Source organism: Cebus imitator, unplaced genomic scaffold (genome assembly GCF_001604975.1).
Source record: "Cebus imitator isolate Cc_AM_T3 unplaced genomic scaffold, Cebus_imitator-1.0 Scaffold189, whole genome shotgun sequence".
Taxonomy (NCBI): Eukaryota; Metazoa; Chordata; class Mammalia; order Primates; family Cebidae; genus Cebus; species Cebus imitator.
Window position 1 is genome coordinate 770,649 of NW_016107504.1, and position 19,397 is coordinate 790,045.

The window sequence follows — 19,397 nt, forward strand, 5'->3', positions numbered from 1 at the left end:
TCAACAACCAGAATGCTATGTGATGGCAGAGGTAGAGACTGGAGTAATACATCCATAATCCAAGAACTGCCAGCAAACACCAGAAGCTAAGAGAGAGAGATGCAACAAATTCTCCCTCAAAGCCACTAGAAGGAACCAACCTTGCCAACACATTGATTTTGTAGCCTCCACAACTGTGAGAGAATAACTTTCTGTTGTTTTAAGCCATGCACTTTAAGCAGCATCCTACTTCTCAGTAACAAAGTCTGTATTAGATTCCTAGGGCTGCCATAACAAAGTACCATTGGTACTGGGAAGTAAGATGCTGCTTTAATAAATACCTAAAAATGTGGAATTGGATTTAGAATTGGGTAATGAGTAGAGACTGGAAGAATTTAGAGTTGCTTGATTGTAAAAGCCTATACTACATTGAGGAGATTGTTGGTAGAAATATGGATGTTAAAGGCAATGCTGGTGAGGGCTCAGAAAGTAGTAAAGAGACAACAGAGAAAACTTCTATTATTTGCTAGAGGTATAAATGTTAAAGGTACTTCTGGTAAGGCCTTAGAAGGAAATGATGAACATGTTATTAGACACTGGAGGAAAGGCAATCTTTGTTATAAAGTGGCAGAAACTTGGCTGAATTGAATAATACTGTTGGGTGAAAAGTCTAACTTAAAAGTGACAAACTGATATTTCGCTAAGGAAATGAACAGGCAGTGTGGAAGATGCAGGCTAGTTTCTCCCTGATGCTGATAATAAAATAAAAGAGGAAGAAGGAAAATTGAAGAAGGAACTGTTAAGAAAAAGGGACAACACTTGATGATTGGGAAAATTCTTAGCCTATATAGATAGTGTGCTCTGGAAACAAGGTCAACAGAATAGATAGACAAACTTTCATTGAAGAGATTTGGTGTTAGGGTGTTAGGATCCAATCAACCACCTCAGTAGAAGCCAGGAATAGAGATGGGGTTACCTAGGAAGAATCTGTAGAGAAACCTCATGTCCAGTGGTATATATCTCTTGACATATATAAGACTGACAATGTTTTTGAGAATTTTATACCAGCAAAAACCACCAGTGCCAGCCTGGTGTGAAAGAGACAGAGACAGTACAAAATGAAGGAAGGATGATTACAAGAGCAAAGCCACAGACGTAGAGGCCAGAGAGGATGGGGCTATAGCTGCCCTTACAGGCTAAATGCGTGCACCCAGAAGACAAGGCATTGAGCCCAGAGTATTGCTCATAGGCTTGAAAACTAATGGAATTTTCCATGCTAGGCTACAAACTTGCTTTAGACCAGTAACCCCTTTATTCCCTCCTTTTTGCCCTTTCAGAATGGGAATGTCTATCTTATGCCTGTCCCACTATTTTATATTGGAAGCAGGTAACTTGTTTTCTAGTTCCACCAGTCTCAGGATGGAGAGAAATTTTGCCCCAGGATGGACCATATCCAGAACCTCACCCATACCTGATTTAGATAATGAGACTTAGGGCTTTTTGAGTTGATATTTAGATGATATTTGGGACTTAGACTTGATGCTGGAATGGGTTAAGACTTTTGGGGATGTTATGATAGGAGGAATGTATTTTGCACATGGATAGGCGTGAATTTTTGGTGCCAGAGGGCAGACTGTACTAGCTTGAACAGTATACCTCTAAAATTCATGTCCACCTGGAGCCACAGACTGTGAACATATATGGAAATAGGATCTTTGCAGATGTAGTTAAATTAAGTTGAAGTAATACTGGATTAGGGTGGGCCTAAATCCAATGACTGATATTCTTTTAAGAAAGCAATGTGAAGACACAAAGACACAGATACATGAGAATGCTGTGTGAGGCAGAGGCAGAGATAGGAATCATGCATCTATAAACCAAGGAACGCCAAGGATTGCTGCCAACTATGAGAGCTAGAAGAAGTGAGGAAGAATATTCTCCTAGAGGCTGCAGAGAGAGCATGGCCCTCCTGACAACTTTAATTTTAGACTTCTAGCCTCCAGAACTGTGGAGAGGATAAATTTCTGTTGTTCTAGCCACCAGATTTATAATAATTTGTTATAGTAGCCCTAGGAAACTAATACAGTAATTATAGAAAACTCTTCTAAGAATTGTGCTGTAGAAAGTGCAAACTATTGATATATAGAATAATATCAATGAATCCCAAAAACATTATGTTGAATTAAAGAAATCTTACACAAAGAACATATACTGTATGATTCCAGTTACATAAAGTTCTAGAACAAGCAAAACTAATCTACGGTTAAAAAAAACAAAACAAAACACAATATACTAGTTGCCTCTGAGAGAGTAGGATGGGAATTACTGGAAAGAAGTACCATGAAACTTTCTGGGGTGATGGTAATCTTGTGTTAATAGGGGTTAGGTTACACAGATGCAGTGTGTCCTGGAGATGGTCCAATGATTGTCTTTATTTATTCCCAATTCCATGTTCAGTGATGATATATTGGTAGCTTGAAACCGGCTTTGGTGGGAATATGCACAACTTGGAAACTGGCAAATGATACATATTAGGGCCTTTTTTTCCCCCCAGAGAGGTGGTTGTTAAACGTTTACCAGTATATCACTACACAGATTTATACACTGGTCAAAAGTTAGCCAATGAACACTTAAAAGATGTTTTATTTAACTGCTTGCAAATTTTGCAACAAAAGAAAAAATGTTAATAAATAACTCTAACAGTATACATGCTGAAGTATTTGGGGGGCAGGAATTTACATCAGCAGTTTTCTAAAATACATTAATAAAGTAAGATGGATTGATAGATGGGTATAGATAAATATGTGATAAGGCAAAATGTTAATGGTAGATTCTAGATGGTAATATAATGGTTGCTTATGATAAAATTCTTTCAACTTTTCTGTGTGTTTGAAAATTTTCACTGAAAATAAAGAACAGAAAAAATCTTTTCCCATTCAGATATCAAAAATATTAACATATGTATTTAATATTATCTTTTTTAGGGCTTAAATTTTTATATTTCACTTATTAAATGAACTGCTACTTATTATGGTATACAGTAAAAAAAGATCTAAATGTATTATTTCTTCAAGTAGCTAATCAAATGAAAGACATCTTTCATTTTTATCATTTTCCTTTAATAGTTCATGGCAGGCATATGTAGACCATGGAGACTGACAAGTGATACAAATAATGTTAAAACCCTAAGAGAAAAGAAACAATACTGGGGATGACTGAGGTTCCTTGGAAGATAAGAGGAATAAGATCCAGCACAAAAGTATAAAAATTAGCCTTAAACAGGAAGGACTTCCCTAGTACTGGGTCAAGAGAGAAGAAAACAAGGGCTAGGATACAGAAGTTAGCAGAGCGTGAAGCAGGAAATGGATGAAAGTTCTTGCTGATGGCAGTGCTTCCTTTGAAATAGGATGGAAGACTGTTAAAAATGATGAAACAGTAGGAAAGGAAAGAGTAATGAGGATCTAAAATAGTATTTATAAGGAAAGAAATAGTGAGGTATCTAGGGACTAGCAGATAGACTGTTGAACAAGGGAGAGGCTCTAGCCAATATCAGAGATGAGAAACTTGTAGAAGTAATAATCAACAAAGTTACAATTTATTTCTAGCAATGCTCAGAAGCCATGGTGTATAAATAGAGAAGGCAATTAGTTGGGTTGCTCTGAGTTTGAGATTTTGCTGGGTGGATGTGATACATAGACAAGGAAGCAAAGAGAATGATTCATTGTCAAGATGTGGTTAAATAATGGATGATGGAGTCTAAGTGATATTTGAAAGGAAGAAGAAACAGGGAGGGACTAACAGATTGGAAGAAAATAAAAAAAGTGAAGGAACAGGAGATGTCAACAGGATTGAAGAGGTGGTATGATGAATTTAAGAGAGTTATGTGAGCTAGAAGGACAAGAAAAAGGTTGTAGTCAGAGAGTACCATACTACAATTGAAGATTTCAGAGGAAATATATTTCTAGAGATAATACATGTTTCTTTCTCACTGATTCAAGGTTAGAAAATGGCAAAAAGGTTTGTCTCAAGATATAATAAAATCACACTTAATAAACCAATAAATCTTTTCCAATCACATATACAAGTGCTATGGACAAGAGTACAGACTTTTGTGTAAGGACAGACATGGATTTAAGTCCCAGCATAGCCACTTAATAACTGTGATCTTAAGAAAATCACTTATCCCCCGCTGAAGCCAATTTCATTTTCTGTAAAATGGGTATAATACTGTGCTATCTTACAGGGTGCTAGAAGGTTTAAATGTGATAATTTAGAAAAATACTTAGTACAAGGACTGGAAAAATCCTCAAAATAAGTAGCTATTAGGACTTGTTTCTGGATAAGATGAAGTAAGCACACTTCACTCTGCCTCTCCCATTGAATAAAGTTATAAAACCTGGAGAGAATGTATGGTACATTTAAAGGCTATGAAGAGTAAATGGTAGCAGGTGGAAGGGGTAAGAAATCAAGAATTCTGAAATAACAAAGAAGTCATGCCTGGATGAGACATGGCATAATCAAATTGCTGAAAATAAAGAGGAAAAAAAATTAAAAAAAAATTCTTACATTTATTGTCAATTGATTTTTCACAAAGATATTAAGACAATTCAATGGAAAAGGGTAGTCTTTTCAACTAAAGGCGCCAGGACAATTGGCTATCTATATGCTAAGAGATGAATGTAACTCAAACAGTTAAGTTTGTAGCATTTCAACTTTCCATAATCCCATCTCCCCTTCTCTAGCTTTGCAGTAGCCTAGAAAATCAACAATCTCACAAAAACAGAAGCTGCAAAAACCAGCAGCCTAGCTGAAACTGGAGCGGCAGAACAGTTCTGGACACCCCAAAAGCCCCATCCTTGGAGAATTCTCACTATTTGATCTGGATGGAACTATTTGACCTGCCTGGCACTTAATAAAAAGCCACATTCTGAGGTGTAATTGGTATGACAATTATAGTAGAAAGTGGGGGGGGGGTAGAGAACAGCTAAACCAAGTTTTCAAATATAATTGAAATTAAGTTGGTTTTAATACAAATTAATTTATTTAAGCCAAGAGGTTAATTGTAATCCCCAGAGCAATCACTATCACATGTACATACACACAAAACTAGTAAAAGAGGCAAGAAGTGAATTGAAATGGCACATTGGAAAAAATCTATTTAACATAAAAGAAGGAATAAATGGAGGAACAGAGGAACAAAAAAGATACAAGAGAAACAAAACAAAAAGCAAAATAACAGATGTAAATCCTTATTAACAGACTCTAATTAAATACATTAAAATAAATGAACTAAACTCTCCACTCAAAAGGCAGAGACTGAAATAATCGATTAAAAAAAGAAAAGAAAATCCAAACTATTTGCTGTCATGAGACATACTTCAGATTCAAAAACACAAACAGACTAAAAGCAAAAAGATGGAAAAAGATGACCCAAACAAATAAGAATCAAAGTAGAACTGAGTTTTAGAAATTTGAGTCTTCTTTCTGTTTAACTTGATCAGTCTAGCTAAGTGATTATAAATGAGATGATCTTTTCAAAGAACTTTTGATTTTCCTGACTTTCTCTATTTTTTCCTCTATTTCATTTATTTTTGCTCTTTTTTTATTATTTATTTTCATCAGTTTGATTTGGATTTAGTTTGCTTTCCTTTTTATTAGTTCTTAAGGTGGAAGTTTCAGTTATTAATTTGAAATCGTTCTTCTTTATTAATATGGGCATATACAGCTACGGGCATTACAGCTAAATATCCCCCCAACACTGAATTTATTGTCATGAGTTTTGGCATGTTGTGTTTTAATTTACCTCAAAATACGTTCTAGTGTTCCTTTTGATTTCATATTAATTCATTGACTGTTTGGTAGAGTGTTAATGTCCACATATTTGTAATTTTCCTAAATGTCCTTCAGTTATTGATTTCTAATTTCATTCCACTGTGAACAAAAGTGGCAAGAGCAGACATCTTTGTCTTTTTTTGATCTTGGGGGAAGAATTTCAATTCTTCATGATTAATTATGGGGTTACATATTAACACACAAATGTGGCCAATTAATTTCCAACAAAAATACAAAGGCAAGTAAATGGAGAAAGAATACTCTTTTAATAGTTGGTTCTGAAACAACAGGACATTTGAAACCAAAAAAAAGTGAACTTAAAGTTCATACCTTATATAAACATCAAGTCAAATTGGATCATAAATCTAAATGTAAAATGTACAACTATATAACTATCAGAAGAAAAGACAGGAAAATATCTTTTCCATGAACAGGTAGAGTTCTTAGGCACATATAAATGCACACACATAAATAGCAACCCATGAAAGGATCAATTGATACACAAGATTTTACAAGACTTGAAAACATTTTCTCTGTGGTGAAAGAGTTATACACTGAAAACTACAAAATGTTGCTGAAAGAAACTAAACAAGACACAAATAAACATTCCATCTTCATCAATTAGAAGACAATACTGTTAAGATGTCAATACTAACCAAAGCGATTCAATGCAAGGCCTACCAAAATCTCAATAACATTTTTTACAGGAATAGAAAAATCCATTATAAAATTCATATGGAATCTCAACTGAACCTCAAATATCCGAAACAATTTTGAAAAATAACAAAGTTGGAAGTCTCCCACTTCCTGATTTCAAAACCTACTACAAGGCTATAATAATTAAAACAGTGTGGTACTGGCATAAGGACAGACATATATGGTCAAATGATTTTTGAATAGGGTGCTAGGATGATCCAGTGTGGAAAGAACAGTCTTTTTTTCAACAGGTGGTACTGGGAAAACTGAATATCAACATGAAAAAAATGAAGTTGAATTCTTACCTTATACCATATACAAAAATTAACTCATTCAAAGACCTAAATATAAGAGCTAAAACTATAACACTTGCAGAAGATAACCTAAGGAAAAGCCTTCATAACAATGGATTTGGCAATGATTTCTTGGATATGACATGAAAAGCACAGACAACAAAAGAAAAAAATCAACAAATTGGACTTCATCAAAATTTAAAACTCTGTGCATCAAAAGACAGAGTGAAAAGGTAACTCCTGGAACAGGAGGAAACATTTTCAAATCATGTATCTTACAAGCAATTAATATACAGAATATATATAGAACTTCTACAACTCAACAACAAGCAAGCAACTTATTTTAAAAATGAACAAGAGATCTGAACAGGTAAGTCTCCAAAGAAGATATACAAATGGCCAAAAAACATACGAAAAGATGCTCAACAGCACTAATCATCAAGGAAATTGAAATCAAAACCACAATAAGATAGCATTTCACACCCATGAAGACGGCTATTATTTTTTAAGAAAAGAAATAACAAGTGTTACCAAGGGTATGGAGAAACTGGAACTCTTATCTTATGCATTGCTGGTGGGAAGGTAAAATAGTACATACAGTCTCTATGGAAAATTATATGGCAGTTTCTCAAAAAATTACATGTAGAATTACCATGTGATCCAGCAATTCTACTTCTGAGTATATGCCCACAATAACTGAAAGCAGGTATACATCCATGTTTGTAGCAGCATTATTCACAAAAGCTAAAACATGGAAACAACTTAAGCATCCATCAATAAAAAAATGTGCTATATACATACAATGAGATATGACTCCACCTTAAAAAGAAAATTCCGACACATACTACAACTGAGATGAACTTTGAAGATATTATGCTAACAAAAATAAGCCAGCCACAAAAGGACAAATATTGTATGATTCCAATTTTATGAGTAGTCAAATTCATAGAAACAGAGTAGTCAAATTCATAGAGACAGAAAATAGGATAGTGATTGCCAATGGCTGGTGGGGGTGGAGGAGATGGGGAGTTAGTGTCTAATGATTACAGCGTTTCAGTTTGGGAAGATGAAAAATTTCTGGAGATGGATGGTTGTGATAGTTCAGAACAACGTGAAAGTACTTAATGCCACAGAACTACACACTTAAAAATGGTTTAAATGGTAAATTTTACATTATATATATTTTACCACAATAAAAAAACTTTGCTCTGCAAAAGACACTGTTATGAGAATGAAAAGACAAACTACAGACTGGGAGAAAATGTGTTAAAATCACATATCCAACAGGAGATTGAGTTTAGAATATATAAAGAACTCTCAAAAGTCATCAGGAAGAAAATAAACAACCCAATTATAAAACAGCAAAAGATTTGAACAGACACTTTAGCAAACAGGATATAAGGATGGCAAATAAGCATATGAAAGATGTTCAACATCATTAGCCATTAAGGAAATGCAAATTAAAACTACAATGAGGTACCATTTCACAGCTATTGGAATAACCAAAATAAATGCTGACAATACCAAGTGCTGACAAAGATGTAGAGCAACTAGAACTCTCATACATTGCTGGTGAAAATGCAAAATGGTACAGCCACTCTGGAAAATGGTTTGGCAGTTTCATATGAAGTTAAATGTACACTTACCATATGACCAGTAATCTCACTTCTAGATATTTACCTTAGAGAAATAAAAACTTATGTTCACAAAAAAACCTGTACAAGAATGTTCATATCAATATTATGCATAGCCATCATAACCTGGAAGCAACCCAAATGCACTTCAGTGGGTGAAAGGATAAACAAACTTTGGAATGTCCGTATGATGAAATGCTACTCAGCAAAATGAATGAACTGCTGATACACACAACAACTCAAATGAGTCTCAAAGGCACTATGCTGAGTGAAAGAAGCCAATCTCACAAGGTTACATGTTGTATGAATCCATTTATATGACATTTCTAAAAGATAAAACTACAGTGATGGAAAACAGTCAGTGATTCTCAGGAATTACGGTGGGTTGGGAGTGACTATAAAGGGACAGCATGAGGGAATTTTTTAAGGTGATGGAGCTGTTCTCTCTCTTGATTGTGGTGGTGATTACATGAATCTACATGATTTACAATTCACAGAATTGTATGCCAAAAAAAAAAAAGAAGCCCCATGCAATTTTATTGGAAGTTCATTTCAAAAATAAGAAAATATTAACTATCATATCATCATTATCATCATCAATAATTATACTTTACTGATTAATAAAAATATTCAGAATTATTTGTGAAATGGGATATAAAAATCATTAAGGTCAATTTATGTCTGGTACAGTAACTTAAATGTATAAAGAAAAAACAACAGCACTATATCTACTAATGCCTCTATTTAATATTCTGTATCAGGATAATATGCTTCCTCTGGATCATTTCCTATAAACATTGTCATATACTGAATATGGAATTAAATAAGTGCTCAACTTAGAAGTCTGGGACCCTAGGTTACATTCCTAAATCTAACACTATAAGAAAACTCTCGACTTGCCTTTTGTGCCTAATTTTATCTTCCTCTTCATTGAGGTCATGTACTTGTCTGCACTTGTCTTTTTGTGGTATGCTGTGAAGGTTTAAAGCAAGGAGTTTCAAAGATAGGAAACAGAACAGATTCATACACCACCCACCCTCCACCCCAAATACCAGGTACTGCTCTAAGTGATTTACTTGTATTATCTCACTTAACCCTCCTAATACCCTATAACACAGCTACTATCAATATTCTCATTTTACAGATGAAGATACTGAAACATAGAGAAGTAACTTGCCTAGCATCTCATAGCTAGTAAGTGGGGGAGCCAGGATTTTCACAGGTGGTCTGCCTCCAGAGCCCATGTTCTTAATCATTATGCTAAATGTTTCTCCGCAAAAGGCTATTCATTTGCTCATTCCTTCCTTCCTGCACGACTGCTCTGCCATGTCTATGGTCTTTCTGTCTCTAATAAATGATTCATTCATTCATTCCCATGGCCTTAATGTGTCATCTATGGATAGATGATTCCCAATTCCATGTATCTAGTTCTGACCTCTTTCCTGAGCTTCACTGCTACATTTCCAACTGTCTCCTCAACATTTGCATTTGATGATCGTGCCATTCTCACAAATTCAACATGTTTAAAATCAATCTAATTATCCTTCCTCAAAATTTCCCCATAAAGGCTTTCTTAATTTCGCCAATCGGTAAGTCATACATCCTTGAAACATCTGAATTATCTTTGACACATACCTCTCCATTGACCTCCCTCCATTTTCAGTCAACAAGTTTTACTGGTTCTTCCCTTGTAAACCTACCTCTCTCCAATTCCACTGCTATCATTCAGCCTTCATGCCTAAATGACTGTAATATCTCCTATCCATTCTCCCTGCTTCCAGTTCTTCCTCTCTCTAATCCTATTATTGACTACCAGATTAATAACTTTCAAATACGGCTTTTATCATGTTACTTCTGGTTCAAAAACCTTCAACCATATTCAAACTAACCGATAACTAACTCTGTATAGGTCTTTACTAGTCAACAAATACAGTTCAAAATTTTTAGCTACCTTTCTAACCTTGTCTCACATCTCTTCCATAGTAAGCACACTCCATAGTGCTTATACCATCTGTTGCAATTGAAATGCCATTACCTCTCCTTTCTAAAGAATAGGTAGTATTAAAAGAACAATTAAATCTTACCTCCTCTGAGAGGCCTTCTTCAATCATACCAATACACAGTGGCCTTTCCGTCCTCTGAACTCCAACAACACTTAGCAAATGTATCTAGTATTGTCACTAAATGTTACATGTTTATCTCTCCAACCATACTATATTTGGCACAAGGTAAGGAACCATGCTCAAACTTCGTGCACCTTCTGCAGTGCCTAGTAAAATTATCTGTCAAACTAATTCCTTCTGGTTAAGACCCATACTATTTATCTATGTATTTTGTGCTAATTTGTAGTTCAGCCTAAAGACTTCACAATCTACCTTTGCCTTCCCTTCCTTCCAGTGTCACCTCCTGTCATTCCCTGCCACTCCTTCTACTCCTGCCACATCAAACTTCTCATTGTTCCTTAGACACACCAGGTTCTTTCATAACCCTGTTCCTATTTACTACCTTTAACGTCCATTCCCCCTTATTTACCTGACAAACACCTGTTGATCCATCAGGAGTTAGTATAAATGTCAACTTCTGACTCCCCCAACTAGACTTGGATGCTCTATGTTCTGTGCTACGTCAGCATTTTATTCAAATCTCCATAATAGCAGTTTCTATGTTGTCATGCAACTAACTGTGCACATATTTGTCTCTCTTCTGGCATACATTTCTCAAATGTTGTGACAGTTTGTCTCTCCCCTACTCCCTTCACTAACTCTTCATATTTAATGCCCTGCTGTTTAATCTTTCTCTCAGTGAAAGAACATATCAAAGTCAGTGAGGATCACATACCTTGGTAATAAAGAGCCTTAAGGAAGGAGTGACGATCAGCTCCCTGAAATAAAGACTTTTCTATTTCCATTTCTCGCCGGGTCAGCTGTTTGCTCTTTGCAAATCTCTGTGGCAGGCAAAGAATGCGCTGACGCTCCGAGATCCTTTCTTCAATATCTTGAAGACGGTTCTGTATTGCTTCAGGAGTTGCCCTCAGTCTCGTTTTCTGAAACCAGAGGAATGAGATGGCATATATCATAGAGGACACAACCTGAACATGATGATCTTATGTCTCAAGTCAAAAGATAACCTGGGCCTAGAAATGAATGTTTATAGAAAGTGTTAGCTAAGAAGTCAAGGAACAACTTCTCTTTTACCAATGTATGTATTCTAAAAATCAAGGACGATTCAGACACCAAGCTCAGTTTTGTGAGCACTAAAAATGAAAAGGCTCTCCATGCCAAAATGAAGAGATTTTGCTCTGTTTCCTCAAGGAGAAAAACAAACAAACAAAAAAAACATTACCCCACTCACCTTTTCACCTGTAACATGGCTCTTCCAGATCAAGATTTCTGTTTCATTAAGCCCTAATTCCCTGAGAGAAGCAGTTTCCTGGTCCTTCTCATGTAGTGTCTGGAACTGGGACAAAGTCATAGTCCCAGCTGCTTCCTTCCCAAAGGGTTTGTACATAGTACCAGGAGCAAAGCTCTCTTTCTTAGACATACATCTGCAAAACATGCAGGAGGAGAGTAAGAACATCTTGAGGTTACTACCATTCACAAAAATGGAGGCTCAACATTGTAAGACGTACAATGAAACTCATTAGCAAATTTTCTCTTACATCTTATTTCTAAGCTGAGGCACCACTGCAACAAAATGGAACTCCATCAATAGTCCCCTCATCCAAGAATAATAAATAATGAAATGAACAAATATTTACTGAGTACTTACTATGCATCAGACACTCTGCTAGGTGCTGAGGATTTAACAGCTTGAAAAAAAGATAAAAATGGCTCCTGCTTTTGTGGAAAAACACTGGAACAGAGGCAAGTAAAGAGGCAATGATAATATTGGGTTTCAAGTGCTATGTTAAGGGAAATATAGGATGCTATAGGAGGAGAAAAAATAGGTACTTGGCCCAGGCTTAGTGAGATATGGGAGGCTTCCCAGAGGAAGAGACACAGAATCAAAACCCTGCCTAATACATTGAAGTCTGACAAAGAAAAGGAGGTGGGAGAGGAGCATTCCATCCAAGCTTTAAGAGAGGTTTGTCATCTGGAGGTAAGAGTCTATGATACTTTCTGATTGCAAAATCAATACCTACTCTTCAATAGAGACAGAAGTATCAAGTTGATGCTGAAGGAGGCTTTTCAGCTGTCTCTCCCCTTCTGTTTCCAGCTCCTCCAGGACATGCTCATCACTCTTCACACAGCTGTTGACCCTGGAGTAAATACAAGAATATATACAGAAAACAGAAGAGACTGTGAGTCTCAAAATATATTCCTTATCCATATTATCTACCATTAGTGACCCCATTTATTCAAAGACACTTCTCCAATAATTCATTACCCTTTATCATTCAGTCCATGAACACTTACTACCTGTTTACACAGAAGGCACTATGCTAGGTACTGATGGAAGTCAGTGATGTTTACGACATAGTCCCTACCCTCAAGAAGCCCATGATGTATTTAGGGAAAAGAAACATATGTGTGTGTATGTGTTGTGTGCATGTGCCTGGGTGGGGGAAGAGAAGAATAACACATTGAAGCAGTATCAAATTAGTAGAACTTCACAGAAGAGATAATTGGGAGATAAGGTGATAAAGGAAAACTTAAGAAAGGTGTTCTTAAGTTGACATTCAAAGGATTGGGTGCGATGAAGAAAAGGAGAACAGGGAAAGAGAGTACAAAGGGATAGTAGCATATACTGAAGGATAATGAGAATAAGGAATTTATCAAGCAGTTAAGTGACACAGTGCAAGTGACACAGATAAATGTGTTTATAATATGCCATACAGATTCAAAGGGAAGAAACAAGAACTAGTTATGAAACTACTTTAGTGTAAGGTGATAAAGGTCTAGACTGAAATGGTAATAATGAAAATGGAAAGGAAAGGTTAGATGAAAGAGGCTTTTTGGAGGCAGAGGCAAGGAAGTCAAAGAAAGTCCCAACATTTCAGTCTGTGTAACTGAGAGAACAATGGTACCAATGAAGGAAAGACAAAGCTCCAGATGGAATAAATAGTTTGGGAAAGGGAAAGTCAGTATTGTTTTAGTCATGTTGAATCTAGCACCTTTTACAATGCAAATGCCAGCATGAAGTATCAGGAATACTTCAAAGACACTGACTCTGAGGGAACAGCATGAGTGGCTGGCTAAATGGAAAATAGGAGATGAGATAACTGTATAGATGAGAGTCAGAGGCTAAATGTATAAATCTTGAGTCAGCTGTGTTAACAAGATCTGGAGCTCTGAGGAGGAGATCTCCAAAGGGGTTAGTACAGAAAGAAATATAAGACAGTTATAACATTTTTATAGCCTGGGCACCACTGCACAGACATTTAGGCCATGCCTTGCATTAGCTAACTAACACTAACTAAGTAAGTAAAAATGCTTATTAGAGTGTAAAAAAATGACAGGGCCATTTAAGCATGTAACAACAGATTATTAAAAAAGTACAAAAAATGAGTTAACTCTAGGAAGAAAACAAATATCAAATACTTTCCTTATAAAACAGCCCTTTCCTAGTGAGGATATGATAAAGCCTAGAAAAACTAACAACCATAATTATAAGCAATATTCCCATGCTCTAGAAAGACTTGGCCCTATTTTGGAAAATTGCAAATTATCTTTAGGCCCAAGGTTTTAAAAAATTCCTTTTAAGTATCTCAATGTTTTATTACTTAGAATTCCAAAAGTTCTTACTAAGTTTAAAGTTTCTACACATCAACACAGATGAATCTCAAAAAGAAATGTTGAGTAAAAATTTTAAAAAGCAAGTCACAGAAAAAATTCATACGATATGTGTCCATTTGTATAAAGTTGAAAAATAGATAAAACTAGGAACATTTTGTTAAGGGATAAATACATATGTACTAGAAACTATTTCTGTTTTTAAGTACCTAATGTAGATGATGGGTTGATGGGTGCAGTAAACCACCATGGCACATGTATACCTGTGTAACAAACATGCACGTCTTGCACATGTACCCCAGAACTTAAAGTATAATAACAAATAAAAAGAAAAAGAAAAGAAAAGCAAGAGACTTAGTAACACACAGTCCGGATAGTGGTCACCTGAGGGGGAAACGAAGGGAGGGAGGAGACACAGTAGACTTCTGAGGGACTGGCAATGTCCTATTTCTTAAGCTTGTAGTGGATGCGCACCTTTATTATTCTTTAAGCTGTATATATACATTATACATTATTTTGCATGGATATGGTAAAAAAAAGTTAAAGGTTAGTTTCAGGCAGGGAAAATCAGAAACATTTTTAAAAAGATCCAGGGAACTGACAGTGCGGGAAAGCATATCAGTGAGTATTTTAAATGCACTACACTATTCCAGAGTGATGATTCTACTTGCAGAGTGAACCTAAAACTAATTTAAGCCGGTCAATAGTTGGGAGGCTCAGGCCATTTAGGCTCAAGCGGCCGGCCATTTACCTCAGAACCAGTACGGGAAACTGCGCCCAGCAATGCCTTTTCCCCCCCCACCCCACAAATCGAACCCCTTTGGTGTTGTCCTTCTACATTTAGAAACAAAGTACCGCTCCCCTACTTTAAGATTGGAGAGCGCTACGTGGTTTCGGGGCCCGAGCAAGTCGTCTTTAATACACATGTTGCAAATAAATATGCCCGTCCGAAGCCCCTTTCTCAGGTGGAGGTGGAGGTGGAGGTAGGGCAGGACGGGGAGGGGCTGGCACCAGGTACCTCAATCTCCGGTGCTGGGAATCAGCCAGCCCCAAACTCTTTTACCTAATTGGGTCCGTGAGAAACTACGAAGCCGCAGCACCTGGCCAGCTGTCGGGGCCCGTCCCGGGAGGGCAATCCCACAGCAGCCGGCCTCGGTGGCAGCCCTTCCTGAACTTCGCTCTGCAGGCCTGTTCAGCACATCTCCCTCCTCCCGTTTCCTTTGTCTTCCTGCCTCCACGAAACCGCATCCCGAGAACATGCAATACCCAAACCAGAAAGCAATAGAAGCCATTTTCAAAAGAAAAGGTAGAACAGAACTCCCCTTGCCGCCTGCTCCTCAGACAAGTCCCTTACCTCTTCATGTTTCCACAGGCCACTATCTGTAACTTCAGTAAACAGGCCGCGGACCTCAACTCCCAGAACTCCGCGCGGCAGACTCTAAGGGGATTGTGACGAAGCATGGGGCTCTGGGAATTGTAGTAGCACAGAGCTACAGCAACAGAAAGAGAAAGTAGGTCTCGAGGGACAGGTATGCTGAACATTGTCCAAATATTTATCTTGAATTTCTCATCTAGGTTCAAGAGAAGACCCAAAATATCCAGCTCATAAAGCTGAGTCACCTTTGACTTCTTGATTCTCTCATCCATTACCACTAATTCCTGGATTTTCTGTATTTCCCTTAAACTTCTCATCAACACTGCTTTTCTTTCAAGGATTTATCCAGCCTATCTACCATTTACAGTCGAGCCTCTGCTTCATTCTTCACGTTGTAGCCAGAGTCATCAGACATGAGTCTGACTATATATCACCTGTACTAATGGTTCTCCTCTATCTATAACAGATACTTGGGAGTTTTTTCCACTCAAAATCAGAAGTCTGTGTGTATTCAGACCCACAAATGTTTTATTGATAATTATGGTGAATCAAGAAAGAGGTATAGTATAGTGGTTAAAAGCATGGGCTCTTACTTCCCAGAAATGGAAATGCAAATGTCTTTAAGTGTATAAAAAGATGTCCAATTTCACAAATTTTAAAGTACACTGACTACCAGTACTCCTTAAAACTAGCAAGGTCATCAAAAATAAGAGAATCTGTATAGCCAAAAGGAATCAAAGGAGTCATGATGACTAAAGTAATGCAGTATCTTGGATGGGATCCTGGAACAGAAAAAAAGACATGAGGTAAAAACTAAGGAAATGTGAACAAACTATGCTCTTTAGTTAATAACAGGTTCATTAGCTGTGACAAATGTATCAGAGTTATGCAAGGGAAACTGAGTTGTAGATATGTGGAACTTTGTACTATGCAACCTTTCTGTAACTAAAATTGTTTAAAAATTAAAGTTTATTTTTGAAAGTACACTACAGTATCATTTTTCACCTAACAGATTAAGAAAGACCCAAAAGTTTGATAACACACTAGTTTTATTGAGATTGTAGGGAAATAGGTGCTCTCAATACACTTGTGGTAGGAATATAAATTGGCACAACATCTATGGGGGGCAAATGAGGATACTACTAAAATCATACATGTATATTCCCTTTAAAGCAGCAATTCAACAGTTATGAATAGAATCCTCAGTACTATATATCCTCTAACCTATCATTCCTTGCAATATTCTTTATAATAATGGAAATGAAAATATCCATGAACATACTATGAAAATGCATCATTCCACGAAAAACTATATAGCAGTTACAAAAATGACAAAGTTCTCTATAGACTGCTACTGAACAATCTCCAAAATACAGTTAGTGTAATAGCAAGGTACAGCATGATGTGTATACTATGCTTTCATTTGCATAAAAAAGGGAGCTCTATTCACTTAAAAACTTACATATATGTGTTTGCTTGTATATGCACAAAATATCTTTGAAAGAACTTACAGACAAATGATCAGGGAATACTTCCAGGTAGGGGAACTGGATGGCTGAGGGACAAGTGCAGAAAAAAATCTTCACTGTATCTTCTTGTGCCCTTTGAATTTTGAACCCATGACTATATTACCTAGTCAATACTTTTTTAATTGAAAAAAAGAAGAAAAGATTGTAGGTAATGGGGGCAAGGGGCACACTACTTAGATTTGAATCTCACCTCTCAGTTGACAGTATTACACAACAGGGTTTTAGAGGCAATCTGGACTTGAATTTTTGCTCTGATAACTTACTAGACTGTGTAGGTTTCAGTAAGTTTCTTTAACTGGCGTAGGCCAGTTTTCTCATCTGTAAAATGGGGATACCTCTAAAGAGTGGGCCAGACACGGTGGCTCATGCCTATAATCCCAGCACTTTGGGAGGCCAAGGCGGGTGGATCATGAGGCCAAGAGATCAAGACCATCCTGGTCAACATGGGGAAACCCCGTCTCTACTAAAAATACAAAAATTAGCTGGGCATGGTGGTGTGTGCCTGTAGTCCCAGCTACTCAGGAGGCTGAGGCAGGAGAATTGCTTGAACCCAGAAGGCAGAGGTTGCAGTGAGCCGAGATTGCGCCATCGCACTCCAGCCTGGGTAACAAGGGCAAAACTCTCTCAAAAACAAACAAACAAACAAACAAAAAAACTAAAAATAGAGTGATTGTCAAGCACATACAAAGGTATGGTTTTAAAGTTATTCCATGATTGGGTGGTAATCTATAAGTAAATATTCCAATGTTAATCAGTAGATTTAGACTTTTTCAAACTGCTTTGTATTGCCATGCTCAAGTTAGAGTGAAGGACCAAAAACCAGCTACTGAAAAACATTGTAGAATTTCCTGTCCTGAGAACTTCTATCAGATTGAAAATATCATGGTGAGTTATCTAAGACCTGTCATATGCAAATAACTGTGCTCTTGAAGCATACAGGTGAATGACTGTAGGCATAACATGTACCACTTTGTAGCTCTGGCACAGACCCTGAACTGAATATATTATAAGTAGAAACAAAATGGGGGTCACATCATCGCCTGCATCAGGTAAATCCTATACAGTGGTAGACCTGAATTTTGTGGCTCAACCAACCTGTCCAAACTGACACATTGACAAGGAAATGAAAAAAATTACACCAAGGTTGCTAGTGTGCTTATCCCCTGGGATGGTGGCAAAGGGTGGAACAAATATTATACAAACTATTACACCAAACTTGTGTACAACTTCTATTAAAACATATAGCCTATTGATATTGAAATGACACACATACATTACAAATCCACTAGGTGGGATGAGTGGAGAATGAATAGATAAAATACATACTCACATAGCTGTGGAGTTGCAACTGGAAAGCAAGGTCATAAGAAGTACTCTACATATCTGTGTATAACTGTAACCAGTGTAAGTGATAGGTATAAAAAGACAAACATTCAGAAAATTACACTAAAAAGGAAACAAGGCCATTTCCAACTCTGCCAAACTTGTTAACTGTGTAATAATAGCTATTCTGTTTTCCACAACATCCTTCTCCCCAGCTTAAAAGGATATCAGACAGTGTATACAAAGCCTTGGAGATCTCTAGATGTTATATTACATGGGCACAGAGATCTTACCATAAGGTAATTTCACAATGTTACCCCAAGAAGAATTTATGACAAACTGAAAAATATGCCTCATTTGTCTTTCTGGCAATTTAACAAGGTTAGTTTAATCCAGAAGCTCCTTCTTAACAGAGACACATTTTCTGGGTTTGCCTTTTTTAGGTACTTTGTTTGTGGCATGCTTCTGAAGACTACATTATGAAGCAGTAACCTTTCCAGTATATGGAAGAAGTGTTAAAACCAAAAATCTTCTCTTGAATCTACTTACCATCTAACATTAAGAGTAAACAACTGTGCACGTCTTTCAAATTTCCCAAATGAAATAGCATAAATGCTGTTATAGAAAATAAATATACTATCTTTTCAAAAGATAAAAAATGGGTATGTACTGGGAGAGTGTCAACACTTTACATTTAAGACTTCTTCCGCTAATATGTTAGCTGGTTAACAATGGTCACAAGGGGCTGAAGATTCCAGTGGCTAACATAATTGGTGCTTTAACATTACTGTCAAAAATAGGTTATTTCTGCATTTCTGATCTTTTAATTAAGAGTTGTTCTTGAACACATGGACACAGGGAGGGGAGCACTACACACTGGGTTCAGTCGGGGGGAAATAGGGGAGGGACGGTGGGGGGTGGGGAGAAGGGGAGAGATAGCAAGGGGAGAGATGCCAGATGTAGGTGATGGGGAGGAAGGCAGCAAATCACACTGCCACGTGTGT

At 36.9% G+C, this 19,397-nt stretch overlaps 1 protein-coding gene across 2 annotated transcripts in view; it reads right to left on the bottom strand.

Moving 5' to 3' along the window:
- The window catches only part of RBM41 (RNA binding motif protein 41), a 51,209-nt gene extending 33,789 nt beyond the window's left edge, over positions 1-17,420 (bottom strand). Inside the window, exons 1-5 of one of the 2 annotated variants that reach the window (XM_017546446.2) lie at positions 15,521-17,418; positions 12,576-12,692; positions 11,786-11,978; positions 11,273-11,477; positions 9,335-9,406 (exon numbers count right to left, since the gene is read on the bottom strand). In XM_017546446.2, the coding sequence (XP_017401935.1) occupies positions 9,335-9,406; positions 11,273-11,477; positions 11,786-11,978; positions 12,576-12,692; positions 15,521-15,858 (925 nt within the window). In that variant the 5' untranslated portion in view covers positions 15,859-17,418. Of the gene's footprint in view, positions 1-9,334; positions 9,407-11,272; positions 11,478-11,785; positions 11,979-12,575; positions 12,693-15,520 lie in introns of both variants that reach the window. The other variant, XM_017546447.2, reaches the window with a different exon arrangement.
- Positions 17,421-19,397: the final 1,977 nt, after the last annotated feature.